General features: G+C 45.0%; 1 protein-coding gene across 1 annotated transcript in view; it reads left to right on the forward strand.

The window, feature by feature from the left end:
* The window catches only part of LOC144148967 (uncharacterized), a 34,551-nt gene extending 13,043 nt beyond the window's left edge, over nt 1-21,508 (forward strand). The window contains exons 2-6 of the mRNA XM_077680486.1: nt 2,149-2,299; nt 4,601-4,746; nt 6,652-6,781; nt 9,607-9,707; nt 21,070-21,508. Coding sequence (XP_077536612.1) covers nt 2,149-2,299; nt 4,601-4,746; nt 6,652-6,781; nt 9,607-9,707; nt 21,070-21,218 — 677 coding nt within the window. The 3' untranslated portion in view covers nt 21,219-21,508. The remainder of the gene's footprint in view (nt 1-2,148; nt 2,300-4,600; nt 4,747-6,651; nt 6,782-9,606; nt 9,708-21,069) is intronic.
* The last annotated feature ends 2,501 nt before the right edge of the window (nt 21,509-24,009 follow it).

Genomic DNA, 24,009 nt, shown 5'->3' on the forward strand with positions numbered 1-24,009 from the left:
CGTATGTACTGCCCAGATTATGCTGCAAAGTGGATCACAATATTTCCGGCAATGCACCGGTTAACAGCCCCCCACATCACTGGAGACTGCTTTGACAGCCCCAGTGGGGCATTTTACACTTCTTAGAGAGATATCCGCATCGTTAATGACACACTGCTCGTAGACGTCTAGTGAAGGAGGCATATATTTGACGCATATGGCGAGAGCCCGGTGGAGCAGTTGCCTTTATGTCGTGCAAGGCCAGCGCTACCTGGTCTAACTACATCCCCAATTAACAAGGAGTGATGGATGCGCTAATGGTTTATAGAATGAAAATTGTTCATACCAGCCACACTAAACAAAGTAATTTAGAATGACATACTTACAAACTGCGCCGAATTATTAGCCCCGTTAGCAAGCTTGTGGAGTCTCTTTGAAAAGGCACTTCGTGCCATACAGAGAGAGTTCATTTTTATTGGTGATTTCGTGAGAGTACATCGGGGAAATGTCTAGCCCTACTGCGTCATCAACTGACAGATTGTGCAGCTGGTACCGCTACCCCAGAGGACTTCAATATATCTGGAACAAAGTAGCCCCATGCCTTAAACTTGGCATTGAACTAAATTCAAGGCCTCGCCTGTAATGCTCATTGTGCTACAAATTTCGCCTAATACTTACGGTATTAAAAGTAAGTAGTTGGGAAAGTAATGCTTTGTCAGTAAATGGGAAAATGAGACGCGCTACATTTAGTAAATTTCTGAGGCCTCGTGCTATTTCGCTCTATTCTGCGATGGAATACTGAGTACGAAGTGCACCAAAGTAGATCCAGGTTTTTCTGTACCGCTTAAAACGCACTTTATGTTTAGAAAAATTGTTTTGCACTTAGCCCCTCCCTGAGCCCGCATGGCAGTGAACCGTACGCCTTGAGCATCAGAAAAAGGGACGGAGCTTCACATTTTGCGTGTACGAATCGCGTACTCATAGAAAAACTGGTTTCTAAGGGTAATAAAGACGCAACGATTGTTCCTCAAGTGTTAAGCAACCTAGCCGACTTTGGCCTTTGTATCACCGGCATCGGTTAGGGTTGCGATGAGGAATTTCCAAATCTAGAAAAAAAAATGCTCAAATGGCACATCTTGCGCGACGCAAACCAAAGGGCATGTGAAAATTTGTTTACTCATGACAACTTCATAACCATCATAATTTGTAACGGCGCGGCATTTGGACGCATTTGATGCCGATGAACCCCGCAAGTGGAGTTCGCCCAACCCCGTCTCTCTAACACGCTCTGGGGTTTGGTGTCTCTGCTTATTATTCCTACATGGTGGACAGCCGTGAAGCCTCAAAGGGATTTCGCAGTCTTCAGTTCTTCGCGCCAGAACCGAGAACTCGCGGCAGTAATATTGGATACTCACGAAGCAGCTTAGGCAATAACGTTGCTGTTAAACAAAATGTTTTAAAGCCAAAGCTTTCTTAGTGGGGCCAATGGCGTCCTGTGGAAAAACTAATGCATTTCCCCTTTGACCGGTTGGTCGACCGAACAGCTCTAAGATCTCTGAACACATGGCGAACTCGAAAAATTTTTGGTCCCAAAACGGTTACTTTAAAATAGCAAAAAAGGAATGGTTCTAGATCATACAGAACACGCGTCGACCATAAAAGAGGAGCACAATAGTATACCTTTATTTTATAAACCACGCATCGGTATACATTGACGTCGTTTGTAGATGCGTTCATTGAGTGGGCGAACAATCGCCGCATATGTTCGTTATTCTTTTGCGGTTTAGGACTTGGAAGGTTTGCAACCGATTCCACGCACTATCACCGAAGATTAGACGCAATTTTAGAGAAAGTTGTGACGCACGATGTACGCAGTATTTATGTAGGAAAGCTTTCGGGCTTGCCATGAATTTCTTTAACAAAGAATGGTAGAGAGGTTAGGAGTGAAACGCATACCACAGCGTTAGTCTATGTTGTCATAACGACTGCAGTCCAGGTAGCAGCATATGAGAACTGCTTGCAAGACGCTTCAGTGTACCACTGTATAGGAGTTTGTGTTTTGTCAGCTTCGACAGACTGTCTGACATATCGAAAAAAAACAAATTGTCGAATTTGATCATTGGGCCATAGAGTGCTAGCATTAGAGTTTACAAAGTGTGCACCTTTCAGGCCTGTCTTCGTGCGCCCTGGCCGCAACAACGACGCGGACACCCCCCGGTTGCAGCACCGAGAGCTTCGAGAAGTGTGGCACCGATCTTATCATCTTTGCCGGAGGGCCAGTTATACCCACAAACAAGGACCAGCTGGTTACGTCGTGTCCGTAAGTGTGGGACACCAACCTTTCACTCCAGTTTCCACTTTGAAATAGACGCAAAAATTGCGCGCTAATAAGAAGGTAAGTTCTTTTTTCTAATTTTCCTCTGCTGCTAAAAACACAGTCCAAACATAAGCACAGCTTTGTACGTCTCGGCAATATGGCGAATACCAATGACATTAAATCTAAGATCTAAGGGAGACCACGCGAACGAATAATGGTCAGTGAAGATTGAGATCTGTACGGAGTTGCCTATACAATGCGGAAGCAGTTATGAAGGGCAAACCGGCAGAGACGTGAATGGGTGAACGAAGGAATGATGCTACTTGCTCCTAATCGGCCCTGAGAGTGCTGAAGAAGACATTTTTACCCCATGGCGGGGATGTCATGGTTCCCCAGAAGTAGTAGGAGTGGTAGTAATTAACGTCTATTGAGCTGGAAAGGAAAGGCTGAAGGAGGACGTAGACAGCATTATAAGTTCAGGAGGCCGCGAGCTAGCGCTGATTCCAACGCCCGGTTGTCTGTAGTAGGGCCTAGCTTAACAGTGGAGACTCTCACAAATCCGGTGATGTGTTAAAAAAAGGGTTCGTGGGCGGTGATGTGTTAAAAAAGGGGTTCGTGGAGGTCTCGGCAAGAGTCCATAATTTTTGCGTGCAAAATTGTTGAAGCGTTGGAACTAGCAAAAACATTCACTTGCCTTTCACTCCCTGAAGGATGACCAGCAAGGCTGGACGCCGTCCAAGGAGTGCATTAAGCAAAACACGTTTCTTTGAAACTTGCGATTTAGCTTACTTCCTTGCCAATTAGCTGCACGAAACTTAGTAGGGCTCCAGCTTTATTCAAGGGGAAAAATGTGGCTATCTGTTTTGTTTCCCTCTATCGCCATAGGTTATCGCCATAGGTATCTTACCGTCCGTGTAACGCACCCAACCAAACGGCACAACCACGGAGGAAACCAAACAGGTCGCATTTGCCAGTGGGACTCCAACGTTTAAGCATGTCCACATTAAACATTCCTCCAAGCACAATAGACATGTCATTGGTGCGGGCATGAAGCCTCGCTTCTCGTGCATGCCGCCCTACCTGTACCCCCACCCCCCCATGCATGCAAAACATGGCAGCGGGTGATGTACGTGTGTTTAGACGTAAAAGACACCGGCGAAAATGTTGATGTAAAGCCCGTCAAGCATAACAAGAATTATTTACGCACGTAGGCATTCCAAGCGGGCAAGTTCCGAATCCGCGAGGGGTTCGTACCTACTCGATGTGATGGAACTTGAGATAGCAACTGCAGTGACTGCATGTTTTGCAGCAGCGGCTTTCTGTTGTTTTCGCTCCCGTTCGCGCTTCTTTTCACGCCGACCCTCCTCTATACACCCCTCATTTTCCATCGAGCGACGAAAGCGCGTCCGTCCTATAGGGAATGAAAAGTACAACACTTGATAACGTGGCTAGCGCCATTATCTGCCCGTTGTCAAAGAGACATGACGGCATCGAGGGGTATAACACTTGCGAAAGAAGTGTCGGGGTTGATGAGGAGGACCGCAGAAACGGTGCCGTGTAAAGCGGCTTAACAGGATTTAAAAACCGCGAAGGAAAGGGGTGGGGGGTGATATTTCATAGTGGGTATTGAGCGGTTAACGATGTGCGCAACTTCGTAGGCAAAGCTCGCTGCGGCAAGATTTCTTGACAGTAGAGTGGTTGCAAGAATTTCGGTGCTTGAAATAAAATGGTCATTCGTTACTCCACGCCTATCGATATACCTCATACAAAAGTTTGTAGTACACATCAAACGTGTGTGACTGCTGAAAAAAATATCATAATAAGCTACCAACGTTTTGGGTCTGCCAGCTTGAGGTTGTTTTTTCTCCTATTGTGGTAGTACGACGTCAGCTGTTTATCTTCGTGCTGTCCTCCAGGGCGTCTTGCTTGCCTACTTTGTTCCCATATTAGTACAGGGGGGGGGGGGGGGGGGGGGCTGTGTCATTTGCGTACATGGTCAATCTGTAATAGCGCGGTTCGTTGTCTCTCCTCTCATGGTCAGGCTATGATGGCACAATCACTTTCCCGCGTTAAACGGTGATTACGGATGTCGCGAAGGAAAAAGCGCACGCGCTAGTAAATGTCGCCCGTGGCGGTTGTGAGAAGCACTTATCTATGCAAAAGAAAGTGGTGTTTTCGCATTCAACAATGCCTCGGGCGCTATTTATGCAAGGAATATTGCAAAACGAGCACGGTCGCGTGCCAATGCTAATCTCAAATTTACCCCTCTTTAACTTTTCTATGCATCTTGTTTCCTCCGCCCAGGAAGGAGAAGGCTTCGGAGAAGTGTGCCCGCTCGTATTCCACCAAATGCCTCGCCCGTTTTCCCCGAGGCATGGTCATGCTTTTACTCGACGGCATCCGCAACGAGGTCAACGTCAAGTGCAACACAACCAGCCCCGGTGGGAAAGGTGTGTGCGCGTCTTCCTTTTACTGCCGACCAGCCGTGGCCTCAACACGTGTAACTCTGATGATTGCAAACCGGCAGAGGCATCCTCCCCTAGCTCGCACCCTTGAACCGTGCTACAGCGGAAAACGGATAACGATCACGAGTGGCTGAGCGCACTGCTTGTTTGCCCGCCAGTCGCGCTGACGTTCATCCTCGGCTTTCCCGCCCAAAAAGGCGATCGATATGGAACCTAGTAAAACCGTATATATTTCGCATGGAGGAAGGGGCAGACTTGTCAATGGGCACTACGAACTAGCTTTGCTGAACCACAAGTAATGTTTGCGTAATTCGCCATGAGAATGTTAAACTTAAAGCTGATATTTATTCTAATAAAAATAATTAATTTAAAGTTGAAGTTTCCGTGGCCCTGGGACATGCTTGGACAAAGTTCTAAACTTCAAAGTGCGCACAAACTAAGCTTTCACAAAGTAAGCTTTCACATTCAATATCAGCTTGGCCAAAACATTTTGCGTCATGCTAAATAACTCCGGAGTAATCACATCGGCCAGAACTGTGACAACCCGGAAAGCTGCACCTAATCAGCAGAAGCAAAAGTCATAAATATTTGAAGTCCATTCAGCAGGATTGTTTTGATCTATTAGCGTGCCTATGTGATACGGCGACATGTTTAGCACGGCTTCGCCCTTAGGAAGGCTGACATGAGTACCTAACGCAACCTGCAGCCGTCAAGAACGTTTTTTTTAATCCGCAGAAAGAAGCTCACTACTAGGAGCAAATACAGGTATACTGGGGTTTTTACACACCGTGAGTTGTTACCAACATGGTCAGCATATACTTGTAACAACGAAAGCATCCTGTATAGCGTTGACATTTTCTAGTATTCTAGCAATCGAACGGCTATTTCGTCTGCTATCCGGGCAGACAACTCTCGTTGTTTACTCGTTTTAATGATGTTATGTGTCGCACGTGTAAACAAGCGACATGCATGCTTCCAAAACCCTGTTCCCTGTAGAAAACTAAGCGATCTTTGAAGACTGCAGTCATTAGAGAGCACAGATAGAGGCGACCACCTAAATTTTGGGAACAGAACCACAAAATTCAATTTGAGCTCTTCATGGTGGTTAAGCTCTTCAGTTGTAAACGAGCAATGATGCCCTTATGATACAACTAACCATGACGTCACTGGCTCTGTTGTAGCCACATCACATCCTGTCCGCTATGTTGACTTTCTACCGACTATGGTGCTTGGGATACTTTGAGAGCGGTAAAAAGTACAAAGAGGTCCCTATGAACAAGTATAATCTTCACCTCTGTTCCTACATTGGCATAGTTTTGTGCGTACTATGAAGCCGTATTCCAGGGTGAAGGTCATGCCTACGTTCAACATAATTACGCGCAATTGTGAATGCTGACACTGGTTAAGCAAGCACCAAGAATGCTAATCTCACTGTAGGTCTTGTGCCCGCTGACTGTCCTTGGAACATTTGCACAAGCACTCCTTTGGCATCAAAATTACGATGGTGTAGCTTTGCCATTAATTTTTTTAATCCATCTGAATGGCAAGATAAGGATGTTCCTCTTGCTGCGTAATTTACCTTCTTTGCCAATACGAACACATGAGGCAAGAAAAAAAGAAGTATCCAGAGGCATTACTCACAAGCCCTTTACATGGTTTTATTCAGGCTGCAGGCCCAAGAGAGAGAGAGAGAGAGAGAGAGAGAGAGAGAGAGAGAGAGAGAGAGAGAGAGAGAGAGAGAGAGATGGGAAGCTTTAATGAATACTAAGGATGTTGCGGCGGGACCAAGGTTCTGCAAAATGTGACTACAGTTGCATAGTAACAGCGCTTTCCTCGTAATAATTTGTACAGCCATGCAGTGATGCCCCTTGTCTTTATCTTTTTTGGCAGAGTACCTGAAGCACGCGCCCTGCTTAAACACTAACGGGGGAAAGTTACACCAGTGCATGCGCGACCTGACACTGGTTCTGGACCAGAGTGTGGATGCACCCCAGAAGAGCCGTCTCGGGCTCTCGTGCTGGTAAGAAGTGCAGCAGTAATAACCTTCACACTTGTTTTTTTTTTCGACGGCAAAAGTGGAACAAGGTCGTATTTAACCACTTTTGTGGGCCTTTATCGGGACATCTCAAACGGTAAAGCGTTACACCAAAGCTACCTTTTCAAGGGCCCTTTACCAGTGACCATATTGTATTTTGGCACAAATCCAGCTCTTCGTAGGTAACACAATAACACAGGCAGCGAGCACCGTTTTAGGGCTAACTAAAAATACGGCCAATAAATAGGCGTACGTTTTTTTTTTTCAAGGTAAACAGTATCTTTCGGGAATATACAACGTTTCCAACAAGAACAGCTTCTACAACGCCTAAATTATTTCTGAATACGAATAATTGATGAGGAACCAAACAAAATGTTCTGGTCTGACGAACGCTCTACTTTTAGTTGTGACGCAAGGACGCATCAAATTGCAAACCAGGCCCGTCCAAAGTAACAAAAATAATACCTAAATGTAAGCTAAACTGATAAACAAGGACACAAGGACACACAAGCAAGGACAAGCAAGGACACCCGTTGTTCCCGTTGCACGGGAACAACGGGTAGTCATAAGTGGCACTTCATCATCACCAGTTGAAGTTCTGTCTGGCGTGCCCCAGGGATCAGTTCTTGGCCCGCTGCTGTTTTTGGTTTTTGTGAATGATCTACCCAATGGTATCCGGTCAAATATCAGATTGTACGCCGATGACTGCGTCTTGTACTACCCTGTCAAGAGTGTCAGTGATTCACATGTATTACAATCAGATTTATTCAAAGTATCAGAATGGTGTACGCAATGGCAGATGAATTTAAACATAGCTAAATGCTACCATGTAACATTTACTAATAAGAAAAAACCACTGCAGTGTAGTTATCTTTAAACAATAATGTATTACAAAGTGTACAACAAATGAAATATCTAGGTGTAACATTGAACTCTAAATTAGATTGGACAGACCATATTCATGCAACAGCTGCAAAAGCTTCTCGGCTCTTGTACTTTTTTCAGAGAAATTTCAAACATTCCCCTCAATCACTAAAAGAAACACTTTATTTCACCAACATTAGGCCTATTTTGGAATACGCGTGCGCAGTGTGGGACCCATATACGGAAGTGTTGAAAGAACAGCTGGAAAGGGTACAGAAGCGTGCAGCCAGATTTGTTACAGGGAACTTCAACTTGAATGTAAGAAGCTCTGTCATCCGAGATAACTTAGGGTGGCAAACATTATGCTCGCGTAGAAAAAATTGTAGATTAAAGCTTCTCCATAACATTAAGATACGGTCAACTGGAATTAACAAAAACACTTACCTAAAAACGCCGAATTACGTGTCCGCACGAAGAGACAATTTAGAAAAAATTAAACCGTTCCAGTGCCGCATCAATGTATTTAGTATTCCTTCTTTCCCAATACAATTAACGATTGGAACGTGCTCCCGAATGAAATTGTGCGCTGACCAAATGTTTTGACTGCTCTTGAAAGTGTTTCCTGAATGCTAACATTTGATTTACTGCTTTTGACCGTATATTGTTGCTTTGTTCGGAATTATGTTCTGTTGCTATGTTCTGCTGCGTTCTGATTACAGAGACAAACCTGTATTCCCACTGTATAGCTTGCATTTCTATGATTACTTGTTGTTTTTGTGATTAATAATTAACCCCCCTACAAAAATGCCCAACGGGCGCTGTAGGTATTTGGAATAAAAAAAAAATAAACAATTGTACAAAAAGATACGCGGGCACCTGCCTTCCTCTTGTTATGTTAAACTGCTTCACAGTCAAGCATTAGAGAAAAAAAGCGATAAAAACACACTCAACAGGTGGCCCAATAACTTATGTTCTGCCTAAGCATTTCCAAAGGCTCCTCAGAACTAAGAAATGTTGACCGGCATCGACCGTGCCACTAGCGGAATAACACTTTGGAGAGTTCTTCCTTCTGTATACTTCGTCTTCATGCAAACATCGTGGAAGACGGAAATGGGGCACTTTCTATTTTACACTGTGCGAGGGAGCGCTGAAAACACTTAGCCTCTACCACCAAAATACACCTCCTAACTGGCCACAGAATGATCCGCACTGAAGTGTACAACTACCCAATAACGTGTAATTCATTCGGGTCTGTTGTAAACCATATTTATTGTCAGTGAGTGTCAAACGTGTAAAAAAAATATGTAACTATATGTACAGGAAAAAATGAATTAATTCAAAATACTTTCCCTCTAATACCTGCAAGGCCCAATAAATATTAAATATTTTCCGGTTGTTTTTGGTTGGACAATAAGGTGGTATGAGAAGAGGTGCCACGTGTACTAAACATGGCCATTAGAGGTGGAGTGTCAGACGTGTAAAGAAATATGTAACTATATGTACAGGAAAAAATGAATTAATTAAAAATACTTTCCCTCTAATACCTGCAAGGCCCAATAAATATTAAATATTTTCCGGTTGTTTTTGGTTGGACAATAAGGTGGTATGAGAAGAGGTGCCACATGGCCATTAGAGGTGGCTGATGAATATCATTTTCTCCGCCCTGCTTGGATGGGATAATACTTTAGAACTATAACTGGGTGGAAGCGTTCGCTCTTTCTTACTGTTTAGAGTGAGTAGAGAGCGCCAGTTACGTTCACCGGTTAATCGCGTTTAGTGTGTGCCCTCCATGACTTTTTTTGGTTATATTACTTATCGACGAACAAATTTTGGTGTCTGTGCCTAGTTCCATTCGCAGCTTTTTGCGGAAGTTGCAAAAATCCCGGTGCTCGTTGTGTTTACATATTCCCCCATAAATTTGCGCTGCCTGTGTTGGATCTACGCAGCTCGTTCAACACCTACAGGACGTGCATGACGGATGCCGTAAAAGGGTCGTGCGAGAGCTCAACCTCGGCTTACGTAGACAAGCTCATCACTGGATACGCAGGTGAGGAATATTTTGCTCCGTTCTATAAAGATAGAATAAAAATATAGCACATTGAGTACTATATATATATATATATATATATATATATATATATATATATATATATATATATATATATATATATATATATATATATATATATATATATATATATATATATATATATATATATATATATATATATTGAAAAATAGGTATAGCTTCTAACAAAACTGTTTATTGGTCGACGTTTTGGTCGGATGCCGACCTTTATCAAGGCAACATTTCCTATTTTTCTGCACGTATTTATAAGCTCGTCGTCCAACGACGCCGCAAAAAGAGAGAGAGCGAGAGAGAGAGAGAGAGAGAGAGAGAGAGAGAGAGAGAGAGAGAGAGAGAGAGAGAGAGAGAGAGAGAGAGAGAGAGAGAGAGAGAGAGAGAGAGAGAGAGAGAGAGAGAGAGAGAGAGAGAGAGAGAGAGGGGGGGGTGATTTGGGGAGAAAAGCAACAGCAAACACACCCTCTCGGCGAGTTGAGGTAAAGGTTAACAAAAAGAGCAATTGAGAGAGAGAAAAAAGAAAACAAAAAGAAACCTAAACATGCATAGGGGAGAGAAGAGTACCCAAATCTTTCAAAACGCTGTCCTCTATCATTCGTCAGCTTGTAGAAAGAGTGACAGGGACCGCCCGCTTCAGAAGGGCGCCGCTCTGCTCAAGAAAGGAAAGCGCAAAGAGTAACAGAAAGCATCTCACACAATCACTGGGAGCACAGCATTCCAATGGTCACTGACATTACGGGAATGGTGTACAGGAAGCGGTCGCAGCCGGACACATGTTTCAGTGGCGCCAACCCTACAAACAAATAGGAAGGCTCGGTTGGCGCCACTGAAACATGTGTGCGGCTGCGACCGCTGACTGGTCAGATATTCTTAATGAAGCCACTGTGCTGAAGAACGCGTTCCTAGTACGCAAACTAAAGTCTGCCATACTTTGTTGCCTAATAAACGATAGGATTACCGGCGACGCACCGCGGCGGCTCAGTGCTAAGGCGTTGTGCTGGTGAGAGGAGGTCGCGGGTTCGAATCCCGGCCACGGCAGCCGCTTTTCTGATGGAGGCGAAAACAAGAACCCCTGTGTGTACGAGATTTCCGCGCACCTCCAAGATCCCCAGGGGGTCTAAATTAATCCGGAGCCGTCCACTACAGCGCGCCTCATCGCCTGCGTTGCGTCGGCGCGTTAAACCCTACCATCAACCGATCAATTATTACCGGCGGAAGTAAATAACTAAAAGCGCGTCACACTATTCTGGCGGGTCCAGAATTCCGGCATATGAATAACGGGGAGGAGAAGATGGGGAGGGCCGAAGTTTTAGTCGGCGGGAAAACACGCAAGTTTCCAAAGCTTTCAATGATGGCAAATGACGCCCACTGAAGTTTGTAGATAAGGTAGGACTCTCGGACCTCGCAATCGCGATGGATTTTAAAATTTTATTTGAGACTTATGGCCACCAGCTGTTCAGCAGCATGGCCAGTTTTCAAGTGCCTTAATAGAGGCAAAGAAGGGCAGTTTTTAGCATGAGAACAGTCATTATTAGGCCCCAAATTGAAGTGCATGTCAGTGTGGCCGATGTATTGTTGGCCCCGAAGGGTGCATTTCAGCCGATATACAACGTCGCCGATATACAACGTCAAAAGCCTGGTTAAGCGCGTTCGGTGACCGACAGCCGCAGCCTCCCGGTGACCATGGTCGCTCTTTTCGCGAGATTCTTCTGGGTCTGCAGGTCCGAGCTACCCAGCGCCTTCTCCCAGAGATTTACTGAGGGTATCAAGGGAAAGGGGCCTTCAGAGCATGCCCATATGAGATGGGCGACTGTGTCCTTCGCACCACACGCAGGGCCATTGGGCGACAGATATAACGTCGGGCGAACGTGATGGCAGTGTGTTCGTCTGTAGTAGGCGCAACAGACGTTCTTCGGCATTAGTAAGATTCCGATGTGTGCGCGGAGTCACATTTAAAGTTACGTTTTACATTAACAGAATAGTTTGAAGCTGTGCTGTCGGTGCGCTCTGTCGTGGCCATTTTCGAGCATACCGTAAACCGCGGTTTGTTGCTGGGCATGCAACCAGTAGTTTGCGGTCGGCTGATGCTGGATTTAGTGAGAAAGTCGTCCAGATTCTTGCTCCGTCTATAAATGACGATTGTCGGCTCGGGAAAGTTTGTTTTTAGGCGTTCCATTGAACAAGGATATTGTGGTGTTTTCTGATTGTGTATGCAACTTTCGCACCTGAGGCTGAATGTGTGAAAACAAGGTTTGATGGCAGATCAGGGTTCGGAGATAATTTACGGAGAATTGTGGTGCGGCTAAAGTGGTTAGCTAGTGTAATCGCGTTGTCAATTACCTTCTCTGGGTACTTTTGATTCAAGCGCGCGCTTTGGAGTTCCTGCCAGTTTGAATCGAAGTCAGCTTAGCCAGTTCAGATTAACCTAAAAAGATGAGCCTGGCAGTAATGTCCTGCCGTCTTGCAGTGTCTGATATAGCTGCTGTTGAAGTGTAAATAATGGCACGTATCTGTCGGTTTTCTATTAACATTACTATGAAGTCTGCCCTGAGAAACCGTGACTGCAACATCCTGAAAATTTATCCTGTGTATAGAGTAGGGATGGGAGGGGGAGATATTAGGGTGCGCTAGTTAAATTTCACCATGCGGCCATATCATGAATATATCGCCAATATATATTTTGTAATACAGTTGCTTAAAATTCAGAGTTTCGAGAAAGTTTTACTCAAGACGTCCCATAACAATAATGGCGTAGGTGGGCCTGATTCTAGTTTCCATTGACGTTCCGCTGACCTGCACCTAATTGAGATCGTCAAACTCGACATTGTTAGGTTCAAAGATAAGGTGGAGGAAAGTTCCAAGGGTAAGAGAATCATTCATGCGCCGACTCCAAGGGTAAGAGAATTCATCACGCGCCGACTGCTCATACCCACATCCTCAAGGAAGGCATCAAGGAAGGCATGCTCAAATCTATGCTCAAACCAATCCTATTTCGACGTGTTTCATTTTCTTCATTATACTTACCGGTATATATAAATATATATATATATATATATATGTGTGTGTGTGTGTGTGTGTGTGTGTGTGTGTGTGTGTGTGTGTGTGTGTGTTTAGCACACAAAAGTAAGCCCACATTTCGAAAAGGAAAGAAAGAGGGAACTTTTCATTTCACCAGATATTGTTCCTATATGCCGCTTATTGCAATAATCGGTTCGTTGCTCTGTGAGAGAAGAGGCGCGTTTCAACGATGCTAACAAGCCCGTCTCCACGTTGGTCTAAAAAAGAGTACTTACTGCGAAACCTATAAACCCAGTCCTAAGCAGACGCGCGACCAGCCACGTCTGCAGGCCTCATGGCGTCCTCGAACGCAACAAGCATCAAATGCTCTTGGCCCACATTTCCAGCAGCCTTCGTGCCACTATCAGCTATTAAAACAAGTGGGCCGGTGTCTCGTTTTTTCCGTCCCTTTCCAATATGCAGTCCTTGAACATGGCACACCTCCCCTCACGCGTCCCACATTAAACCCCCTGTATACCGCTCGGAGTCAGCAGGCACGTAGAGCTTAAAAGCGATAGCCCCGTTTATGGTTTTGGTTTGCGTAATCTCGGAGGCGGTTCTATTTTAGCTGCTTCCAATGCCATGGCCGATGCGTGTTGAAAGGGAGTAAACATGCAAGGGAAAGTATTTATATAACTCAGTCGACCTACATTCTTTGAGAGCAATGTCAGAAAGACAAATCATTCAAAGATCACTTAACGTCCACTACCGCACTCAGCGGCCGCTAATTCTGTGTCATTGATCTTGTGCACTACTTACGTAGCCTTGTATCGTCAACGAGCAAAGCGAAGATAATACCTCCACCGATCGCAACGTTATTGGCTCCCGGCCTCTAGGCACGTGCCACCTCAACAACATTCTGTTATCAACGCATGATTTCTTCGTTGTTATTCACCTATCCAGCTCAATGACATCAGTATTCAACACCATGTGCTACCGGCGTTTATTCTTTCGCCAAATTTAATTACCTTCCCATTTTAAGCTGTCGTTACCTTGGAAAGACAGATTTGATAACGCGAAGCTGACTATTGCTTCTATATAACCATTACGTTAACTTCTATTCCGCGATGCCAAGAGTTAAAATGTTTTGGTTTCTCGAACAGCTGGCGCGCAGCCTGAATGCCTTGCTAGACCTGACGCTCGCTTCTAAAGCTAAAGCTTTCTTAGTGGGACCGATGTTGTGCTGTAAAAAAACTACAGCATTTTTCTATAGAACAGTGAATATACCGAAAAGCTCTAATAATATCTCTTTGCACACGGCGCGTGCGTGAAACACTGTTGCGATTGCGTCAAAACGGTTACTCGAAAATCTCCAAAAAGGAAGCGTTCTATATCAGAGAATACACGCAACGATCACGAAGAAATAGCACAATAGTATACCTCTATCTTATAAACAACGTATCGGCATACATTTGGATTGTTCGTAGATGCATTTACATAGTGCGGGAAAAATCGTTGCATCAATTTCGTTCTCGATTGCGATTTGTGTGTTTGATGGTTTGGTGATGGTCTGGACACACTTGCATGGAAGATCGTACGCACCTTTAGCCTTCGCACTTCGCGCAACGTTCTTTTGGAAGGGCCGGTAAATTTTTACCCGGAGCCGTGACTCTTCAGACAGGAACACATGCGGGGCCACTAAAATAGGCACGTTTGGTATCTTGTGCATGATGCGCTGCATTTTAAAAAGGCATTGTGAGAGCGTCGCTTTGCACATCGATGGACATAATTGGATCGAATTAACTGACATTATATTATATTTCGTTGTATAGTGCTGCACACGGGCCGTTTTCTCCTGTGGAGGATAAGTACTGTTTGGAAAAACATCTTGTGCCGTACCGTTCCCTTGGCGTATACCAATTATGGTGCTGCATTTAGCGTGCTCTATTACGCGAATTCGCGGCTATACTTAATTTAACGCGATAGCGTTAATAGGCTCATTTTTCTATTACCCAGTGGCTCCTAGCCGTCCGCTATCACCCGTGCTCATCAGGCGTCCACGAAAATACGTCACCACTGCCCCCAGGAAGCTACGACTGAGGCAACGAGATTCGAGGGTTCTGCTGAACCTGTAGTAAGGCGCTACGGCAACAAAAGTTTGGAAACGCGGACAATGACACGCCGGATACGAAAGAAAGGAGACGCGTTTGCACGTTATCCCACCCCTGTGCGATGAAGTTTGTTCAATGCCCAGTCTCTGGTAGCATGCTCGGCCGATGTGGTCTCCAGCCGTGCCCGCAACTTGCGTCATCACACCAAAACGTGTTTCCACCAGAAGATAAAAAATATAAATTTCTGGTGATTCATGCCCCGAGGCTATGCGTGGGCAACGAGGCATGTCGTAGTGAAAGCTCCCAGAAGAACTTTGACTACCCGCCGCGGTGGCTCAGTGGCTCAGGCGTTGCGCTGCTGGCCACGAGGTCGCGGGTTCGATTCCAGGCTACGGCAGCCGCTTCTCTGATGGAGGCGAAAAGCAAAAGCGCCCGCATGTACAAGATTTCGGTGCACGTTAAACATACGCAGGTGGTCAAAATTAATCCGGAGCCCTCCGCTACCGCGCGCCTCATCGCCTCTGTAGCGTCGGCGCGTCAAACCTGCAAGTCGAAGTTTCGCCAGTGATACTGTGACTTGCATCTTAGGATACAAACGTAGATGTCTCGGAAACTTTTTCACCTTTCCTTTTTATCGAACATTGTATCGTTAGATGACGTTTGAGTTTTATTCCTCGACTCAAGTTAGATAGGTGGCAAATATTTACCACGTATCTGATCCGTAGCTTCATTTTCCCAGAGGGTGCCGATTCACGCATTTTAAATTTGCTATGAGGCAACGATTTTTTTAAATACCGCTTGTCCAATTACCTAACACAAAGTTGAAACAGTAACTATTCGCTGTGGCTGAAAGTATCCCCGTCTTATATTGGTGGCGAACCCAAAAAAGTTGAAATTGTGAAGGATTGTTAAAAGTGTTCACCGTTTGCGTAGTTTTTTGTGTCTCCCCTCGGAATTCAGCTTCGTCGTAACTGCTATCCCTAATAGCAATATGAACCTCACAATAACTTAAAAATCATGCTTCCAGGTAATCATTGGTGCAATGGAGTAATATCAAACTTCGCAGCGTCTGTGAAGGCTTCTCGTAGTAAATATGTTTTCTGCAAGCCACAAACAATTTAACAGTTCCCAAGCTAAGGCACACTTCCGCAACAATTTGTGCACTAAGTGGCGAGTTTCGGCGTTCGGGTCCGGGAGGCGTACGGTACGTTTCGCAGAGGAAAAACTTTTCATACCTTTTTACGTATCCCAAAACAAGATAATACCAAGTACCTCAAAGAATCTCGGCCCTCCTTGACCCCGTCCTCCCTGCCTTCCAATTCCCCCGCGGCTTCGGGCCACCCTTTTTTAATAAAGTTTGCTTCCTTCTCAAAGACTGGCATGGTTCCACTGCGAAGCGGTTCTTGGTCGAGGATTTCATGGGACAGAATGTGGTAATACGGTCGCAGAAATATGGAGAGGGCATAGCTTAGCTACGAGGAGAGCGAAAGCCAAGATGACGTACTGCAGGTAAAAAGAATGCTTGAACAATACTCTTATATAGCAAAGCGTTTTAAAAGTAGTAAATCTAGTGGCAATGCTTTCACTTTTCAACATTGCTGAACAAAAAGAAAATGTTACGCGTATTTGAGGCAAATTATTGTTATATGAGGGGTATTTGCATTGTTTTTTTGATAAAGTATTACCTGGTTCCTTGATTCTTGTGGTATCAGAAAAAAATCCCCCGAGAAAAAACAAAAGCGCTATCGGTGCCCTCACGTGGCTGTGTTCCAAGTTCAGAATTAACAAATGGTTCCAGTACATGCGCGAGCAGTGGAACACGGGAAAAGGTGATTTCGCGCGAGCGGGAATACATCTGCTGCCTTTGCGAAGTTGTATGGAACTTGGCCTTGCGCGTAGGGATCGGCAGGGAAGCTTCGTAGTTAATATCAGCGTTTTTGACGTTAAATCAGTGAAGCAGAGCTACTTACTGTTTCCCAGTCTACACTCGTGTTTTCGGAGACGAAATTGATGGAAATTGCGGTCTAGAGAATTTGCGATTCATTACTCTACATATTAGGGCACAAAATTCTCGCGTCGCTTTTGAACGTCCAGCTGTTTTCGAAAATGCCGAAAGACCAACAAACAACCAAGACTTATTGATGGAACTTTATTGCCCATAAGGCGAAAGGAGAAAATAAAAACAGCGAGACGGCCTTCGTTCTTTGTATATACACTCACCATGTGTGGTGCGTGCAGTGGGAAGAGGAGAAAGCATGACGAGGATAAAACTTCTTATCACGTGTTCAAAAAACACATGTGTAAGCCAGGTTAGGCTAGTGGCACGGTGTTCTCACAAGTGACCCTAAACACGTTGTGTTCGTCTGTATTCTTATATCATTAGGTCATCGTCGTCATTCTTCGGACAAAAAATTCCCCCGCATTTCCCCGAGGGGGAGAATGTGAAAGTGCGAATGCACGGTTGTCGGCCCGCTTGCGGCGCTTGCGCTCGGCCCCCGCAGCCCACCGCCTCGCCGCCTTCTCTTCCATCTCTTCCATCGGGTTTGTAGTATCACGTGTACACCACGCAGTTATCAAGCCGCTATAACGCCGCTGAGTCGCCAACGCACGGCGCTGACGACGTAGTTTGAATGCGTTAAAGATATAAGGCGCGTTACTAACACTGATATCAGCGTCGCGTCCGTGGCTTAGTCGGTAGAGCGTCGCGCTGCGGCCGCAAAGTCCTCGGATCGATACCTGGCGCCGGATGCTGTTTTTTTTTATATAGAGAGGAGGACTGCGGACGCCGCCGCAGGCGGTGGAAGGTTTGGGGTCGCTTATAAAGTGCATTCGCACTTAATATTGAAGCGCTCTGTAGAGTACACTATCGTTCAAAAGAACATAGCCTCCGGCAGTCTACACTAGTTTATTCTAGGGCTACCGGCTGGAACAGCAGCCCTGGAAAAGCGTTTTTGGTAACGATAGCCCTTCTTGGGCTACCTTGAAGTGGAAATGTTTATCTGCCTATCCCTCTGCCTATCACTCAAAACAGGCGCCCCGCCAAAGGGAAAGAATCCTTCCCATCGAATGACGTTTGCGCAGAAATGTTCGAAACTACTAAAAGAGCTTGCATGGCTCATACTGGCATGGCCATTATTCAGGGCATGGCACTGAACCTCATTATACATGGCATTAAACCTCAGGCATAGTTGAAGCAAAATGTGAGTCTGTAATTTCGTTCATCAGCAATCTTGTAATTACAATACAATCGCAAAGGACGAGAACTACACTGTAAAAAATATGTCGAAGACGGACCCGACAACGCAAAAACGCAAGAGAAAGATGATGCCCAGTTTTGTTACAAGCAAAACGAAAAAATAAAGGGTAAATTAGTATGTTTGTTGTGGCAACATATGGAGCGTTAGGGGTGCGAACGCGGGATTTTTGAAAAATTCAACCAACCGCTTTTCCATTTTTAGTTCGCGCCGTAGAAACGGGGAGAGGAGACCGGGTTACACGACACGACTGTAAGAAGTCCACAGTCTTTAAACAACATTGCAGCAAAGCAACCTGACGAGCAACCATTTTTTGTAAATTTGTAAGACCTTAGCCTAGGTGGAATTATGCTTACAGGGTTTTTTGTACACAGTAGATTTCTCGTTTTGGAGCAGGGCGTCCTTGCTTATGGCTGTTTGCTTGTCGTTAGTTTGTCGCCTACAACAGCATAGAAAAAAGTGGCATTCGCGCTGTACGGCCGTGATGGGCATCCACCCAGAGTCACCTATTCAGTTTCTGAAGCGTCAATCACAACAACTCTGCCGCGTGTCTGACTGACAATAAGAAATAATAGGCGCTTTGCTATTTAGTTTCATGGATATCTCAGAAAGCCCCATCCTCGAAATCAATGCTTGCACATGCGGAGGCAGGTATACCAAATGAGGAATACCCAGAAGTACACAGCTTGGCCATGTACATTGGGTGATTCTACGGCCATTTGCTTAGTGCCCATTGGCATTCATAAACGAAACACAATCGTGATTTAAATTTCGTCACCGGTTTTACAGCCACAAGTTTACAATGTACGAGCCCATATGCTAACAGCGGCTGACAAGAAATGCAAGACCTTGCCCTCTACAGTTAGAGGCTAGTCGGTCCCAATACAATACCCACAAACCTGCGTAATTCGGACAGAATTAACATTTAAAACTGTTTCTCGTTTGACATCCCCAAGTTTAGGAGGAATAGTATGGAATGCCGGCCTTGAAATCCTCACAGCAACAGCGGCCGGTGCGGGTCGTTGTTTTCCTTCGTAGCTTCATTGGATTTGTAATGAGGGGCGTCCTCAAATACCGGCATTGGGTAACCTCTGATAGTGTTTGCTGCTGCTTACTTGTAGTCATTTTTTATCTAGACAGCCGATTATCTGCACTCACAGAGTGAACGGGTGAGGCGTCGCTATGTCTGGAGAAATCGTGACTAACCTTTTCAAGGGGAAAGTTATTCAGTGCGCGAAATGCGATAGGGAGGGTTCTCGCTTAGCCAATCAGGAAGTAAGAGAAGGGGCAAGCAGCCAAATGAGCCAGCTGGTGAATCGACAAAGCCAAGCGTTTCATTTATGGCTTGTCCACCATTGCAAGTACGCGAGGAAGGAAACTCCGAATTGATAGCAAATGAGCAGTTTAGGCTGGCGTGCGCTAAAAAAATGGTCCTGCGAAACAAAATTGCAAGCAATTTGAGAGAGTAGGCAGCAGATCAACCTGCCAGTCTTGAGCGCAGATGACTACATCGGAACCCCTTTTCCAGCTTATTAATGCTAACTATCTTTTTCATAGCAGCCGTGCCCACATCAGTCATGCCCCTTAGCGCTAAAGTTAGTGCCAGTGAAAGAATCTTCTCGCTGAAATGCGCACGCAGTTGCATGCCTATATATAAAGCCTAGATAACGGTTTTAATTGGTAGATAACATTTCATGGATAATACATTTGTGACGCCGTTTCTTCCACTCTTAATAACGGGAAAGCAGTTTTTCTTACTACCGAAATATTTACAAACCAAGGTAGATTGTGCTTGTGAGTCCTGCACTTAAAACCATTTTCTTTTCGAAATTTTAAATGCAAAAAGATTTACGCCATCTTTCACATCGACGGCAATTCCTGATGCATATACTTTCAAACGGCAATTCTCAATACTACTACTCTTCATTTGACCGCAGCTCGATGGCAAGAGAGAAAATGTAAATTGATTGATTGATTCTGTGGTTTAACGCACCGAAGCAACACCTTGAAGAAGAGGTGTGACATTGTGTTGTGCTCCGCATTAATGTTGATCACCTGGGGATCTTTACATGGCAAAAATGTCGACGAACGAGCGTATATCTTTTGCCTTTATCAAAAAAGCAGCTGCCGAGGCCGGGATCTCACCCGCCTTTTTGCGCTCCGCTGCGAAAAAGTAAAACAGTGAACATCAATTGCGATAGTTATTTCACAGAGTACTTGGCTGACGTGGGTACCGTACAAGGCTGGTCAATACTTATTGAGGTGAACACCCCTTCAATGTGGGCAAGAAGAATTTGGTAAAGAGCCCTTTTGCAGATACAAGCTTACCTGATCTACAGACCCATTCCACTGTGGTGCCACTGATTCTTGGAACGTTTGCTGTCATTCATTTGCCTGACAGCTGTGAAATATTTTGCCTTGCGCCGAACAATTTTTGCCAATTTCTATTAACCATGTGGCCACGTTGACGGCCTGAGGTAGCTACGTGCCTAAGTCTTTAAGCTTATAAGCCCCATAAACCGAAGACGAAAATGAGCGTAAAATGGCTGTTTAGTCTGCGAAGTGTGTCTTCTTAAACGAGAGAATGGTTTACTATTATCTTGGTATTCTTTTATCATCCATTAGCCGCATCCGCTCCTTCTTTCTAGGTATTTCAGTGTGCTCCCGCTTGAGCGTTATTGGCAGAGCGCAGTGCGCAAAAATACTTAGAAGCCAGCAACACGAAGTGTTCAGGAATGAGACGTTATCGTTTTTCTCAATCGTCCATCCGCACGATGCACTTCTCTTTCTCTAGCTGCTCAAAATATAACCTGGGCATAAAGGTTAATCCCCTCCAAAAAAAAAAGAAGAAAAAAAATAAAAGCTAAAACCCACTCCTTAGGGCCTATGCGAGTTCAAGAAAAGCGGTAAACTCTTGATATCAATCTCACTTACTGATCTTTCTTCGATGGCTCTTGAACGCAGGAGACCTTCTTGACACGGTGTGCGTCAACTTCAAGACGGGATCTGACGCTTGCAAGTCTCTTCCGTCACTGCCAAAGTCAACCAAGACTGGAAGGTCGACGTCCCTGTTGTCACCACTAGCACGCATCGTGACCAGTCTCAACGGATGAGGCGTTCGCCTGCGCGCCAACTGAGAATGGCACTATTATAGCCAGGGGTTATGCGAGAAGAATATTACAAATATTCCCTCTTTGCAAGGCACATTTGGATGAAATGCTTTAACTGCGTTTGCTCTGCATTTAAGTCCATTACCAGATGTCTCAGGAATCTGTACGAAGTGCAAGGTGACGAACAAGAAAAAAAAAACAGGAGTCCAAAACATTGTACAATCATTTCTTCGAATGTTTTTGCATGTTAGTTATTACGCTACCTGGCGGAATGACTACTTCGATGTAGTAAAACCTACCACAAGTAGCGTTGTCTTCTTTTTCTCCCCGTTTCATGTGATGTGCTCCTGTGAAACCGGTACAGAAGTCTAACAGCAGTACTACCACTGGTTCTTTGAATCCAAGTACAAAGTGGCTATAGACCAAGAATGCAGCCGCTAATTATGTAAGGGATAAATGAAATAATTTTCAAGCATTCGGTATTTTACTCTTCAAAACAGTCTGCCGTTTTTCTTGATTAACAATTGGTTTCAAACAGCACTAAGAAAACTCCAATATTCCCGAAAAAGGTAAGTGCAGCCATTGACTGTTGTAGTTGCCATATAAGCATGGGGGTTACGGATTACACGAGTAGAGCAGCGAAAATTGCATTTGGACTAGTGTACACATCCTAAAAGGGAGCAGCTACAAGGGATCTTACGCTAAAGGAAACCCCAAGAACATAGCCCTTTCTTAAAAATAAAGCTTTTGCAACGTGTAAAATAATAGCACACTTCGTATTTAGTGGGATGATTGCAAGAACAAAAAATACGCAAAGTGTTTTGAAATGATTGACTACCGTTATTGTACCGAATCCTCACGATGTAAGCGTATATGCTATGACGGCAACTCCAAGTTTAACTCTGCAAAATAGTAGAGAAAGTTATAATCACAAGGCCCGTTATATATGGTTCTTCACTAAGCAGAAACACAAATAAAAAGGCACTAAACGCCAAATGAAAACCCTCTAAGCGATTCACAGTACCCACTCTTTTCGTTTCGCCATGCTCTTCCGTTTTACTCCGCAGACATTTTTGGTAGACGTCGTCTTCCCGGACTGACAATGAAATCCCAGGCAATACATGCTGTCCGCAGTTTTCAAGTTTTTGAATTCCGGAAAACTTTTTCTCCGGATGATTTGCCGCAAATTCTTAAACAATTTGGGTCGCGTGGAGGAATTTCCTCTACAGCTTCCAGTGTTAGGTCCCCCTGTTTACCGACGACACCCGCTGGGAATTACGGTGTTGTTTACGTCATGTCGCGCTCAGTGTGGAGGTTGATGCCACTGCCGCAGCCGCCACCGTCAACAACGTGACTCACTGGCGCCCTGTTTGGGGCAAACGACTGCGCCCCCGACCCCTTCTTGCAGCTCTCTTCTGACGCAGGCGAGGCAGTAAAAGTAACGAAAGTAGAGTTGAAAGGAGCACCTGCTCCCCTCTGCAAGGTTAAGGGCCCAAGCATGCGCGAGATTAACGGCCATGACGTAGCGCCTGAAGTCCCAGGTCGCACAACTTTCTTCGCTGTGCCCTTCTATAGCACCACGCAGTCGTATTGCTTGCAAACTATGGGTGCATTAAGAGGACTGGGTTTCGAATTGTGCATTGCAGTAGACATCCTTGCATCTCACACTTTTCAAGTATCGGGCAACGCTAGTACATGCACGCTGTGCAGAGAGTCTCCTTGCTTGGCCGTGGCAAGGCGTTTCATGATGCGATTTTACGGACGCTACGAGTACACTGTCTGCCCCGAGGGAAAATAGCCAACCTGCATTATGTATGAGCCCGCCCGAGGCAGCGTCTGCGAAGTGAATAGTGCGAGATAATGCGAGTAGCGGTGAGTATTATCGTTGTTCCTTGCGAAGACGAATAGCCCAAAGTATCCACAACTAATGACGGGTACTTGTGTAGTGTAGCAAGCAGTGGCCATAAATGCATCTGCATAAGGTTTGTCGGACCGGCAAATTTTACTTCTTAGTTTTTTTGTAGTTACTTTCTTTCAGTATCGTCTGTGCTCGCCACAAAAAGACCGAAACTAGCTGCAATGTTTCATTGTAATTAAAAAAGCCCACTGTGATTAGAGTCAGTGCTGCACAAAGATAACGTCGCCTAGGGGACGGTGTTCCGGATAAGAAAGATATCGGAAACCTAACATTGAGTAATTGTTACCAGAATTTCAATGCGACAGCATAAGTGCCTCATGACGCGAAAATTCTGCATTTGTCTTCGGGGCAACAAAAATACCGTGCAAAAACGGACGACAGCGCAAACAAAAAGGTACTGATAATAACATTGGGCGAAGTTGTCTGTGGGATTCAAACATGCCGCGTCTCCAGTAGATGTTTGGACCACCTGTAAGTTACTTCAGGTTAACGCAAATTTACTCTGCAACGAAAGACAAGAGGCTTGAAGAGAACCCCACCATTGTCAGTCTGGTGGTAGTGCACAATCGTCTTTCGAAGGCCTTGGCCGCCATGCCTGGAGACACGAGACCATCTTGTTGCAGGCTAAGCGTGATATACCACGCTATTGAAATACCGCGCAGGAGCACGCAGGAGCGAAGAATACTCCAAGACAGGCAAAAATGAAGAAAGGAAAGCAAATAAACACATTCAAATACGATGCTGTAGCTACGAGGTCTGTGACGAGAATCACGAGAGGAAGCCAAAATGGTTCCTCATTCAAAGCATCTAAACAAATTTAGCTGCCCCGAAAAACGGTTATTAAAAGGCTTGATAGCTCTAATAAATAACTCTCAT

This window comes from Haemaphysalis longicornis, unplaced genomic scaffold, assembly GCF_048455015.1.
Source record: "Haemaphysalis longicornis isolate Haplotype H1 unplaced genomic scaffold, Haemaphysalis longicornis Haplotype H1 scaffold_8, whole genome shotgun sequence".
Taxonomy (NCBI): Eukaryota; Metazoa; Arthropoda; class Arachnida; order Ixodida; family Ixodidae; genus Haemaphysalis; species Haemaphysalis longicornis.